General features: G+C 40.4%; 1 protein-coding gene across 1 annotated transcript in view; it reads right to left on the bottom strand.

Annotated features, from left to right (window-relative positions):
- LOC106590408 (carboxypeptidase A6) overlaps nucleotides 1-12,271 on the bottom strand; it is a 61,225-nt gene extending 48,954 nt beyond the window's left edge. The window contains exon 1 of the mRNA XM_014181399.3: nucleotides 11,803-12,271. Coding sequence (XP_014036874.1) covers nucleotides 11,803-11,918 — 116 coding nt within the window. The 5' untranslated portion in view covers nucleotides 11,919-12,271. The remainder of the gene's footprint in view (nucleotides 1-11,802) is intronic.
- Nucleotides 12,272-12,494: the final 223 nt, after the last annotated feature.

Raw genomic sequence — 12,494 nt, 5'->3', positions numbered from 1 at the left:
TATCTCAAGGCCATCAGACTGTTAAACAGCCATCACCAACATTGAGTGGCTGCTGCCAACATACTGACTCAACTCTAGCCACTTTAATAATGGAAAAATGTATGTAATAAATGTATCACTAGCCACTTTAAACAATGCCACTTTATATAATGTTTACATACCCTACATTACTCATCTCATATGTATATACTGTACGCTAAACCATTTACTGCATCTTGCCATATGATGTAATTAAATGTATCACTAGCCACTTTAAACAATGCCACTTTATATAATGTTTTCAGACCCTACATTACTCATCTCATATGTATATACTGTACTCTGCACCATCTACTGCATCTTGCCTATGCCGTTCGGCCATCACTCATTCATATATTTTTATGTACATATTCGTATTCATTCCTTTACACTTGTGTGTATAAGGTAGTTGTTGTAAAATTGTTAGGTTAGATTACTTGTTAGATATTACTGCATGGTCAGAACTAGAAGCACAAGCATTTCGCTACACTCGCATTAACATCTGCTAACCATGTGTATGTGACAAATAAAATTTGATTTGATTTGATTTGAAGCTTGTGGAAGGCTACCTGAAACGTTTGACCCAAGTCAATTAAACAATTTAAAGGCAATGCTACCAAATACTAATTGAGGGTATGTAAACTTCTGACCCACTAGGAATGTGATGAAAGAAATAAAAGCTGAAATAAATCATTCTCTCTACTATTATTCTGACATTTTACATTCTTAAAATAAAGTGGTGATCCTAACTGGCCTATAACAGGGAATTTTTACTAGGATCAAATGTCAGGAATTGTGAAAAACTGAGTTTAAATGTATTTGGCTAAGGTGTATGTAAACTTCCGACTTTAACTGTAGATGGGAGGGGTTGAATGGAGCTGAAGGTTGGGACTAACAACAAATAATAACAAGATAACTAATGTAAAACATACTTTATCCGTAAAACGTATATGGGTTACGAACTTTTGTGAAAGACCACAGTTTGAAAGATATGGAAAATAGAAATCAAACTGGATGGACATCAGAAATAGATGGGAGAGGTTGAGGTTAGAGAAAGGACAGGAGTAAAAACAAACAAAATAGAACTATTGTACAATAAACTGTGTCCATAAAATGTATATTGTACATATAAGCTGGAAGTAGAGGCCTAAGCATTGTTGTTCACTAGAGAGGTGGTAGGGTTAGAAACTAATCATGGAAAATATATATTTTTTAAAGATATGTATATGTATGTATGTATGTATGTTTATGTATATGTGTGTATATATGTATATGAATGAATATATATACACTACCGTTCAAAAGTTTGGGGTTTAAAGTTTGTCCATTAAAATAACATCAAATTGATCAAAAATACAGTGTAGACATTGTCAATGTTGTAAATTACTATTGTTGTTGGAAAATGCAGATTTTTATTTTATGGAATATCTACATACGCTTACAGAGGCCCATTATCAGCAACTATCACTCCTGTGTTCCAATGGCACGTTGTGTTAGCTAATCCAAGTTTATCACTTTAAAAGGCTAATTGAGCAATTATGTTAGGACAGGTAAAACTGTTTTTCTGATTAAAGAAGCAATAAAACTGGCCTTCTTTACACTAGTTGAGTATCTGGAGCATCAGCATTTGTGGGTTCGATTACAGGCTCAAAATGGCCAGAAACAAAGAACTTTCTTCTGAAAATAGTCAGTCTATTCTTGTTCTGAGAAATGAAGGCTATTCCATGTGAGAAATTGCCAAGAAACTCAAGATCTCGTACAACGCTTTGTACTACTCTCTTCACAGAACAGCGCAAACTGTCTCTAACCAGAATACAAAGAGGAGTGGGAGGCCCCGGTGCACAACTGAGCAAGAGGACAAGTACATTAGTTTGTAGTTTGAGAAACAGATGCCTTACAAGTCCTCAACTGGCAGCTTCATTAAATAGTACCTGCAAAACACCAGTCTCAACGTCAACAGTGAAGAGGCGACTCCTGGATGCTGGCCTTCTAGGCAGAGATCCTCGGTCTGTTCTTTTGCCAATCTTAATCTTTTCTTTTTATTGACCAGTCTGAGATATGGCTTTTTCTTTGCAACTCTGCCTAGAAGGCCAGGCGTTACATTTCATTTGCTCTGTTAAACATGCCCTTTGGAGTGACTTCAATAGCAACCGTGAAAATATTTAGTTATAAATAGCTCTCTCAATAACCATTCTCACGATAGCACATTGGTAGTAGTCAGTGATAATATCTAAGCTGGGCTTGGTAAAACCATGGATGGGCGACCAAATTGATACCAGTAGATTAATTCTCCAGTAGGAGGTGCAGTTTCAAATGTACAAATTCAACATATTTTATACAAGTTTGCCTATGTTGAAAATTGGTTACCACGATGACATAATCCTGTGGTTGAAATTTCACCCTCAAAAGAACACTTTACGTTGCCAACTTTTTTCAAATCCAATGTATTTTCCACATAGATTCCCGATCACAATACATTGATAAATGACGTTGAAGCAACGTTTTCTTTGTATTATCTTTTACCAGATCTAATGTGTTATATTCTCCAACATTAATTTCACATTTACACAAACTTCAAAGTGTTTCCTTTCAAATGGTATCATGAATATGCATATCCTTGCTTTAGGTCCTGAGCTACAGGTAGTTAGATTTGGGTATGTCATTTTAGGCAAAAATTGAAATAAGGGTCCAATCCTTTTTAACCTGTCTCCTCCCCTTCATCTACACTGATTGAAGTGGATTTAACAAGTGACATCAATTAGAGATCATAGCTTTCACCTGGATTCACCTGGTCAGTCTATGTCATGGAAAGAGCAGCTGTTCTTAATGTTTTGTATACTCAGTGTATATCATGCATTTTATGTTTTGTACTTTGCAGACATATGGTACCAGTCAAAGGTTTGGACACGCCTACTCATTCAAGGGTTTTTCTTTATTTGTACTATTTTCTACATTGTAGAATAATAGTGAAGACATCAAAACTATGAAAAAAAAACTCATATGGAGTCATGTAGTAACCAAAAAAAGTGTTAAACAAATCAAAATATATTTTATATTTTAGATTATTCAAAGTAGCCACCCTTTACCTTGATGACAGCATTGCACACTCTTGGCATTCTCTCAACCTGCTTCACCTGGAATGCTTTTACAACAGTCTTGAAGGAGTTCCCACATATGAGCACTTGTTGGCTGCTTTTCCTTCACTCCGCAGTCCAACTCATCCCAAACCATCTCAATAGGGTTGAGGTCAGGTGATTGTGGAGGCCAGGTCATCTCATGCAGCACTCCATCACTCTCATTCTTGGTCAAATAGTCCTTACACAGCCTGGAGGTGTGTTGGGTCATTGTCCTGTTGAAAAAAAAATGATAGTCCCACTAAGCGCAAAGCAGATGTGATGACGTATCGCTGCAAAATGCTGTGGTAGCCATACTGGTTAAGTGTGCCTTGAATTCTAAATAAATCACTGACAGTGTCACCAGCAAAGCAGCCCCACACATCACACTTCCTCCTCCATGCTTCACGGTGGGAACCACACATGCAGAGATAATCCGTTCACCTACTCTGTGTCTCACAAAGACAGGGCGGTTGGAACCAAAAATCTCAAATTTGGAATCATCAGACCAAAGGACAGATTTCCACCGGTCTAATGTCCATTGCTCATATTTCTTGGACCAAGCTAGTCTCTTCTTCTTATTGGTGTCCTTTAGTAGTGGTTTCTTTGCAGCAATTCAAACATAAAGGCCTGATTCACGCAGTCTCCTCTGAACAGTTGTTTAAAAAAAAAATATATATATATATTTCACCTTTATTTAACCAGGTAGGCCAGTTGAGAACAAGTTTTCATTTACAACTGCGACCTGGCCAAGATAAAGCAAAGCAGTGCGACAAAAACAACACAGAGTTACACATAAACAAATGTACAGTCAATAACACAATAGAAAATAAAAATAGAAAAATCTATGTACAGTGTGTGCAAATGTAGAAGAGTAGGGAGGTAGGCAATAAATAGGTCATAGAGTCAAAATCATTACAATTTAGCATTAATACTGGAGTGATAGATGTGCAGATGATGATGTGCAAGTGGAGATACTGGGGTGCAAAAGAGCAAGAGAGTAAGTAATAATATGGGGATGAGGTAGTCAGGTTGAGATGTGTCTGAGACATTGAGATGTGTCTGTTACTTGAACTCTGTGAAGCATTTATTTGGGCTGCAATTTCTGAGGCTGGTAACTCTAATGAACTTATCCTCTGCAGCAGAGGTAACTCTGGATCTTCCTTTCCTGTGGAGGTCCTCATGAGAGCCAGTTTCATTAAATGTCAAAGTTCTTACATTTTTCCGCATTGACTGACTTTCATGTCTTAAAGTAATGATGGACTGTTGTTTCTCTTTGCTTATTTGAGCTGTTCTTGCCATAATCTGGGGCCTGTTGCACAAAAGTAGAATTAAGACATCCGGGATAAATGACTCAGCTGAGCTCAATGAAGCCAAAACATGTGCGTCCAGGCTTAATTGGTTGCACAAAGACCAAGCCAGGATGAGCAGACACGGATTCATTAAGCCAGGTGAAACCAATCCTGGATAGGTGCGCGCTCACGGCTCACTCAAATAGACCCCGCCACAGATCACAGATTAACTGATTTACCATGGCAACTAGAGCCGCGTACTTTTCCCCGTCGGAAGCACAAATCCTCATGGAGGCATACGAGGAGGTAAAATATATAATTAAGAAGAAAGGCAACACCGCCACAGTGATAAAGCAAAGAGAAAAAGCGTGGCAAAGTATTGCAGACCGCCTGAATGCGTAAGTAGTGCACAATTACACAGTCACCGCTCCGCTGAAACATCACAATTACAATTCAAATATTTAATTCACATCTCCAAAAATGCAGTTGTACTGTAATTATGAAACGGTTAAATTTTTAATTGAAATGCACTGCAGATATGAGTGAAATTGTGTAAAGTAACTCCATCACACTGTATAAAGCTATGATAGATTTTTTGATATTTTTACTGAAAACAAGACAAAAATACCAAGTAATTTTTTGCAGTGTGACTCCATTAAATGTGTGTGTGTGTGTGTGTGTGTGTGTGTGTGTGTGTGTGTGTGTGTGTGTGTGTGTGTGTGTAGATTAAACATGAACGGGCCAAAACGGACATGGCAGCAGGTCAAAATCAAATACAAGAACATTCTGCAGAATGGTATGGTCCCTGACTAATATTTAACAAAGCACAAGCATATATTGTACCCAGAAGGTGCCTGCTCACACATTGTCTGTACTGTTTTAGCAGTGAAAAAGAATACCCACAGACAAGGCACGGGTGGTGGGTCACCAAAGGCTGACCTTACCCCAGCAGAGGACATGGCCTTGGAGCTAAATAAAGGCAGGCCCGTCTTAGAGGGGATCCCTGGGGGGAAAGAGACGAGCATAGGTTCCTCCCAAGATGCCACCCGCTTCATTCAAGGTATGTCCTTCCATCTCTACATGGGATACAACCACATTCATATTGAATCAATTTGGACTGTCTGACTTTGGTTTACCTATTGCCTTGCAGTGTCTGGCAGCACTGTGTTCCTGTTAGAGCCACCAGCACAAGCACCAGACGATGCTGATCCAGTGAGTACTCCATCAAAGGCATACTGTAGGCCTGGCATGTCTTGTCTACTAGCTTCAATATGAATCCGATTAAATGTGATAGGGTGAAGGCCCCAGTGCAGCAGCAACAGCACATGATGGAGACGATGATGATGAGGAGGAGACCATCTCTCTGGATTCCAGAAGGCATGAGGTATCATGTTAAGACTGTGAAAGTACTATTTACTCTACAATGGTGAGGAGTCCTCATCAAAATCAAAAAATCTAATTTCTTTTACAGGACCCAGATGCTATACAGTGGGAAAACCAGCCTGGCAACATAGTGCGTATTAATAAAAGGACACCACATCCTGCCAAATTCCAGCTGCGCTAATTGTATTGTGTTCACAGAGCTCACAAGCTATCAGAAAGTTGTATGGCAACCACCTCCGGCGCCAAATAGAACTGGCAGACATAGACATTCAGTACAAGAAGAAAAAGATGGAAAATCTTGCACTGGAGTCCGAAATAAAAAAGAGGACAATTAGGAAACTGGACCTTGAAATAAAAAAACTTGAGAGGGAGGTGAGATATGCCTTCAATGTACACTGTATGCTAACTGTAACACAAATGTATTAATCATTATTTTTCTTTCCTCCCCCAGCTCCAAGAAGATGACACAGCTCAAAATAAAAATTAGGTATATTCTCGTAAAGTCAAGTGAGCCATGACATATGAGCTCTTATTGTGAGCACACAGGACGGTGGCATCTTTCTAAGGTTTTTTTTATTTTCCCAGCAATCAGTACAACCAAGTCATCGTTATAAGGCATCGCCCTCTTTTGCCCACCCCCCCAGCACCAGGTGTGGCCACTAGCCTATATGAAGGCCCAAAATTGTGTGTTCCTTTCTGCTCTGACAATGGCATGCCCATTCGTGCGAGATGTGGTGGATGAAGAAGCACTTGTGCTGAGGAGAGCCTTCAGGCGAGAAAGGGTCTTCAGGGACCGGTTGGACCCACTGGCCTTCCCTGATGACCATCTATATGAAAGATACAGGTTTTCTGCAGATGGCATCAGGTATCTATGCAGACTACTGGGTCCCAGGATTAAGCACCGCACTGCACGGAGCCATGCACTGAGTGTGGAGCAAATGGTTTGTGTGGCCTTGCGCTTTTTTTCTAGTGGAGCCTTCCTGTACTCAGTGGGGGATGCAGAACAGCTGAACAAGGCCACAATTTGCCGCACAATAAGGAGTGTGTGTCTGGCTATCAAAGCATTAGCAGATGTCTTCATCTCCTTCCCTGGCCACAGAAGACTCTGTGACATCAAAGAGGAGTTCTATAGGATTGCAGGTAAGAGGATCTACAAATTACAGGACAACTGTTAACACATAGTAGGATACTCATTACTTTGTGTGACAGGTTTCCCCAATGTCATTGGTGCAGTGGACTGCACACACATAAGGATAAAAGCCCCCTCAGGTGCCCATGAGGCCGATTTTGTGAATAGGAAATCCTTTCACAGCATTAATGTTCAGGTGAACATAACTTTTTGATATTGTCCATTGACGAACACTCTGCATTGCCAGTGATGTGCATTGATTGGTGTAATATTCCTCATCTTATGATTTCAGATGGTCTGCAATGCTGACTGTGTGATCAGCAATGTTGTGGCAAAATGGCCTGGCTCAGTCCATGACTCCAGAATCTTTCGGGCCTCTGAAATCTATCAGTGCCTATCACAAGGTAAGCCACACAACCCCTATTTATAACCATCATGGCTGTGTCAAGAATATCACTGTGTTTATGAGGTAGTAATGATGAGATTTTGTGTTGACAGGTGAATTCTCTGGTGTGCTGCTGGGAGACAGGGGGTATGGCTGCCAGCCTTTTCTCCTGACACCTTTCACAGACCCCCAGGAAGCACAGCAGGCCTACAACCATGCCCATGCCAGGACCAGGGCCAGAGTTGAAATGACCTTTGGCCTCCTGAAGGCACGCTTTCACTGCCTTCACAAATTAAGGGTCAGCCCTGTTAGGGCATGTGATATTACTGTGGCTTGTGCTGTCCTCCACAATGTGGCCTGCCTGAGGAAGGAGAGGGCCCCCAGAGTGCCACCAGCCATGGACTGGGACAATCCGGCAATCTTCCCTGATGACGACAGTGGTCGGCTGCTGAGGGACCAATATGTGTTGAATTATTTTAGTTAGTATGTGTGCTTTCAATTTTGGTTAAATATGTCCTGCGGTGGCAGAGGAATTGGGTTTTTTTTGGGTTCGTTTTTTTACGAATTTGGCCTCTTATGATGTTTGTGCGGTATACTGTGTGTAATACAAGGCTGCAGGGAGGCTACTGCATCCATTCATTTGTCTGTTCAGTTGATGTGTATGGATTTGTCCTGCATTTATTTTAGTGTGCAGACATGCAGGGTGTGTTATATACAGACCTTTGAATGTGTATGTATCATTTTGTATAATATGCTTGGATTCTGTGCTTTCCATCTTGTAGTCACTGTGACTTCAGTTTCGAAAGGAGCTGATGGTTTACCTGCTTTGTTTTGTCCTTATTCAATAAAGGAACATAATGTTACACATTGTGTTTTTATATTCATATGGAATGTGTATTTGTTTATATGACAGAGTACTAGGGCCACACTGAAGAAAAAGGATAAAGTCATAAATTTATGAGGCTGGTTCTTTCTGCAGAAAAGCTACATATTGTTTTTACAGTTTTGATACTTATGACAATGTGATACTTAATATTCTGGCACATCAGCATGTCTTTGTTTATGAAACCATACTGAAGTACAATTTCACGAAATGCCCCACATCTGTCATTTTAACAACTGTCCTCCTTTAAAACAACCGGTTACAATATTATTACTTGTTTTTTTCCCCTCTGTGGCCCTAATATTCTATCATTTTATATATAGCCTTATAGTCTATGGGAAACTGTAAATTATCTAATGATAGCAACATAATCTAAAAATTATTTTTTATCCAAAATCATTGAAATTAATGATCACAAACGTTTAAATAATGACAGTGGGTCTAGTTATGTGATAACAATGTATAGTGAGCAGTGAAATAACTATTGGTTTCCATTTGTGGTGACTGCTGACTGACATTAGGGATGAGATTAAATAGATCCTGGAATTTAGCCTGGTCTGGAGCAGGCTAGCTCCACAGAATAAATCTCCATGGTAATTTATACCATAACATATCCTCCTGCCCCCTATCCATCTTTAGTGCAACCGGATTACGGATCAATTGAGCCAGGATCACCAAGATATCCTGGCTTAATCCCTTATCCTAGTTTTGTGCAACAGGCCCCTGGACTTGGTCTTTTACCAAATCGTCTGTATACCAACCCTATCTTGACACAACACAACTGATTGGCTCAAAAGCATTAAGAAGGAAAGAAATTCCCCAAATTAACTTTTAACAAGGCACACCTGTTATTGAAATGCATTCCAGGTGACTACCTCATGAAGCTGATTGAGAGAATGCCAAGAATGTGCAAAGATGTCATCAAGGCAAAGGGTGGCTACTTTGAAGAATCTCAAATATAAAATAGATTTAGATTTGTTTAACACTTTTTTGGTTACCACATGATTCCATATGTGTTATTTCATAGTTTTTATGTCTTCACTATTATTCTACAATGTGGAAAATAGTAAAAATAAAGAGTAGGTGTGTCAAAACTTTTGACTTGTACCGTACATGCTCATTATGTAGTTCTCAAAATCAGTTGTAGACAAACCAGTTTACATGTTAAATCTATAGGTTTACCAAATGTTTAAATTATCATCAATTAAGAGCAGTCGGATTAAGTAATAGTAAAATGTCTATTCATAAAGAAGAGAATCATATCAAAAGTAATGTGAGCATTGCATTGTGAAAGGCAATGACGCTATACTCTATGAACATGTATTGCAATGTGAAACATGTATTTCTAGATGAAACACTGATTAAGTTTGGTGGTAAAAGTGACTGTATGATTTTGTGTGTTGAACTTTGTCAATTGAAAATGTGCTTAGAGTTTTGAAACAACTGCCTTTTTGATTTTCTGTTATTGAATTTTGTACTAACAGTTCTACCACATAAAATTGCACCAAAGCGATCAAAAAGTAACACCACCTCTGTCTCTTTTTCTATTGCTCTCTAACATTTTATTTTCCTTTCTCTATGTACTCCATCACTCCCTTTCTCTCACTCCATGGCACCATCTCTCTATTTCTCTATCTCACTCCCTATAGCACTCTCTCTCCCCCTCGCTATTTATCCCTTTCCCTATCACGTTTTCCCTTTTCAACCCCGTCTTTCACACTGTGACATGGGATGTTGTGTCCCCCATAAACAAAGGTGGCCCAGGGCCGCTTATAGGGATATGAGAGAGGGAGAGAGAGAGGGAACAAAGGGGCATCACACCCCACTCCAGCGACCACAAGAAATGCCACCAACAGCCTGGCCCCAAGGCAACAGGCAGTCTCAATGCATCTCATGTTAGAGCAAGGACTTAAAGGCCCTTTATCGAGGGCAAATTCCTTTCCATCCCGAACTTGAAAACTGTGTAAATCATGCAACTTCAAATATATTATTAAATTTCAGTTTTTCTAAACTCATGCATTCTGTTTCTGAAACAACAGATAGTGACTTCCTCTTGTTTTTCCCTTTAAATTGCATTTTAAATAACGACTTCTTAGACTTCTTAGAGCTACAATGACATCATATGACAAAGTGCACCCCATAGAATTCAAAACAATCCACCAAGGCTGCAGTCTAGTTCTTCTCCAGAAAAGTTTTTTTAACCATCACACAAATTGACCCATCCTTTCTTTGTCATAGCGATCCCCATGGATTATAGATTCTCTGTCAAAACGCTGGCACTGCCTTCTCAGTGTGTCTTCAAAGCCTGGTGAGTGCAGGCAACTTGTCTTTCTAAGTTAAAGCGTTCTTTTAAGCTGTCAATCTCACGGTTCACTCAGCTATCTATAAGACAGGAAGTTTTTAACTGAACCCTGGTCACTCAGAGAGAGGGCACTTCTCTGTAGTCTTTTGGATACTGAGAGAAATTCTGTTATCGCTCCACTCTGTAAGCCTACATTCAATATACCCAACTCTTTGTGTCCAATTGTTGAAGGGAATAGGGCCACATAGTACTTCTGCACACAATATAGAAATCTGACAAGTGTATTGTATTAGATCATGCTCCACCAACAAAAGAGATATGATAATTACCAAAACTAAACTCAAGTAATCACAAAGATTTAACAACAATAGAGAACATTTAGTCATTTAGCCTAAAGGCGCATTGTGTAATCTGAACTAAGTGGGACAATGCCCACCATAAAGTATTCTGAAAAGAACAGAGCTATGTCCATGTTGGGACTGTTGTTTTCTTGCCCTGGCTTTCCTACCTTGTTAAAGTGGGGATCGTCTGTGCTCAGCAGCTGGGGATTGGGTGGAGCACTGGGGCTTTGGAACAGGTCCAGGGTGCAGGGGAGAGAGGGGGGTTGGGGGTGCGGAAGGCAGGGGGAGTGCAGGATGGGGTCCCACTGTGCCCCAAAAATTACCCTAAAAGTTCCCCAAAATCATGCCTATAGCAGAGCACTCAAACCGGCTGAGTATACCCCAAAACGGTCCCTTTTTTCCCTGACCCAAGGTGCCCCAGGGGTGCCCAAAACCTGCCCCAATGTGGCCCTTTGTGTGCCACATGCCACTTGACAGGACATCAACACAGCCAGGTTCTCTGCTGAGGTTCTCTGTCCCAAAATATTACTGTTTCTCAATGTCCCAGTTCGCCTTATCTGTCTGCTATCAACTCTCCGTTGGGGCATCTTTTCACAGAAATTGTTTTAGTCCCATATGTCTTGAACACACAACTAAATAGACACAATATGTTATGTCTCCAGCAGAGAATAGTTCTCCAGCAGGGAATATGAGAGAAAAAAATTGTGGTCATACTGTTGCTTTGAACAATCCATCTCTTTTCAACAGGAGATGAGAGGAAGTGATAAACCATTTTGATAATCAGATAGTTTGGTTTCAGTAGGCCTACAGTACTTAAGATACAGATCATTCCTTGTATGTTTTCATCCTTCTATTTTACTTCATAGGGGTTCAACTTCAAGTCTTCAACATGAATGAGAGCTCTTAGGACTCAATTTACTAACAGTCACAAGGAATGAATGAGAATCCTCACTTACCCTGCATAGCGGTTGTTGTAGAGGTACGCATCAATGGGACATAGCACGTTACTGAGGATAATCACACAGCCCCAAAAGACTGAGCCGTGAACTGCGCATCTAAAGTCCACTGCCATCCTGAGCGTACATTAATAACGACAGAGGATAGCCCCACTTCCCGCCCTCGAAGATGATTTCTCTGCAGGCTTCGATCAACTTCGTACAGTATAAGAATAGAAACTGAGGGTTAAAAATAAGGATGGGCCGCTCGTCATCAGGTTTGCTGATGGAGTCTCATGGGTCGTTGGTGCGTTCTGCGCGCTGTCAATTGCACAGAAGTGCCGCGGAGGTGCGAAAATCGGTTAACTGGCAACGGGGAGTAATTTATCCACCTCTTTGAAGCCCTGGTGGGAATTATAAATCCCGTTCTTTTTTAAATGTGCAGGATCTGTGTCACGTGACCTGGTGTGTGTCAGAGAGGTTGGTAACAGGATCCCTGTCCCGTTTGGATATGGGTAGACGATGGGCTCGCACCGGATTACCGCGAATTAATACCGAAGCGAGGTATTTAAATCGATAGCATCGTTTACCGACACCGTGAACAGGACCATATGCCTCTTGCATAATAGAGTGACTGGCATAGAATAACTAACTCAAACAAAAAGTGACTATTGGGGACTTTGGATAAACTTTAGAGAACAGACTGTAGCCTA

Source organism: Salmo salar, chromosome 29 (genome assembly GCF_965601325.2).
Source record: "Salmo salar chromosome 29, fSalSal1, whole genome shotgun sequence".
NCBI classification, from domain to species: Eukaryota; Metazoa; Chordata; class Actinopteri; order Salmoniformes; family Salmonidae; genus Salmo; species Salmo salar.
Note: the sequence above shows the minus strand (reverse complement) of the source record. Positions and strands in the feature narration are given on the sequence as shown.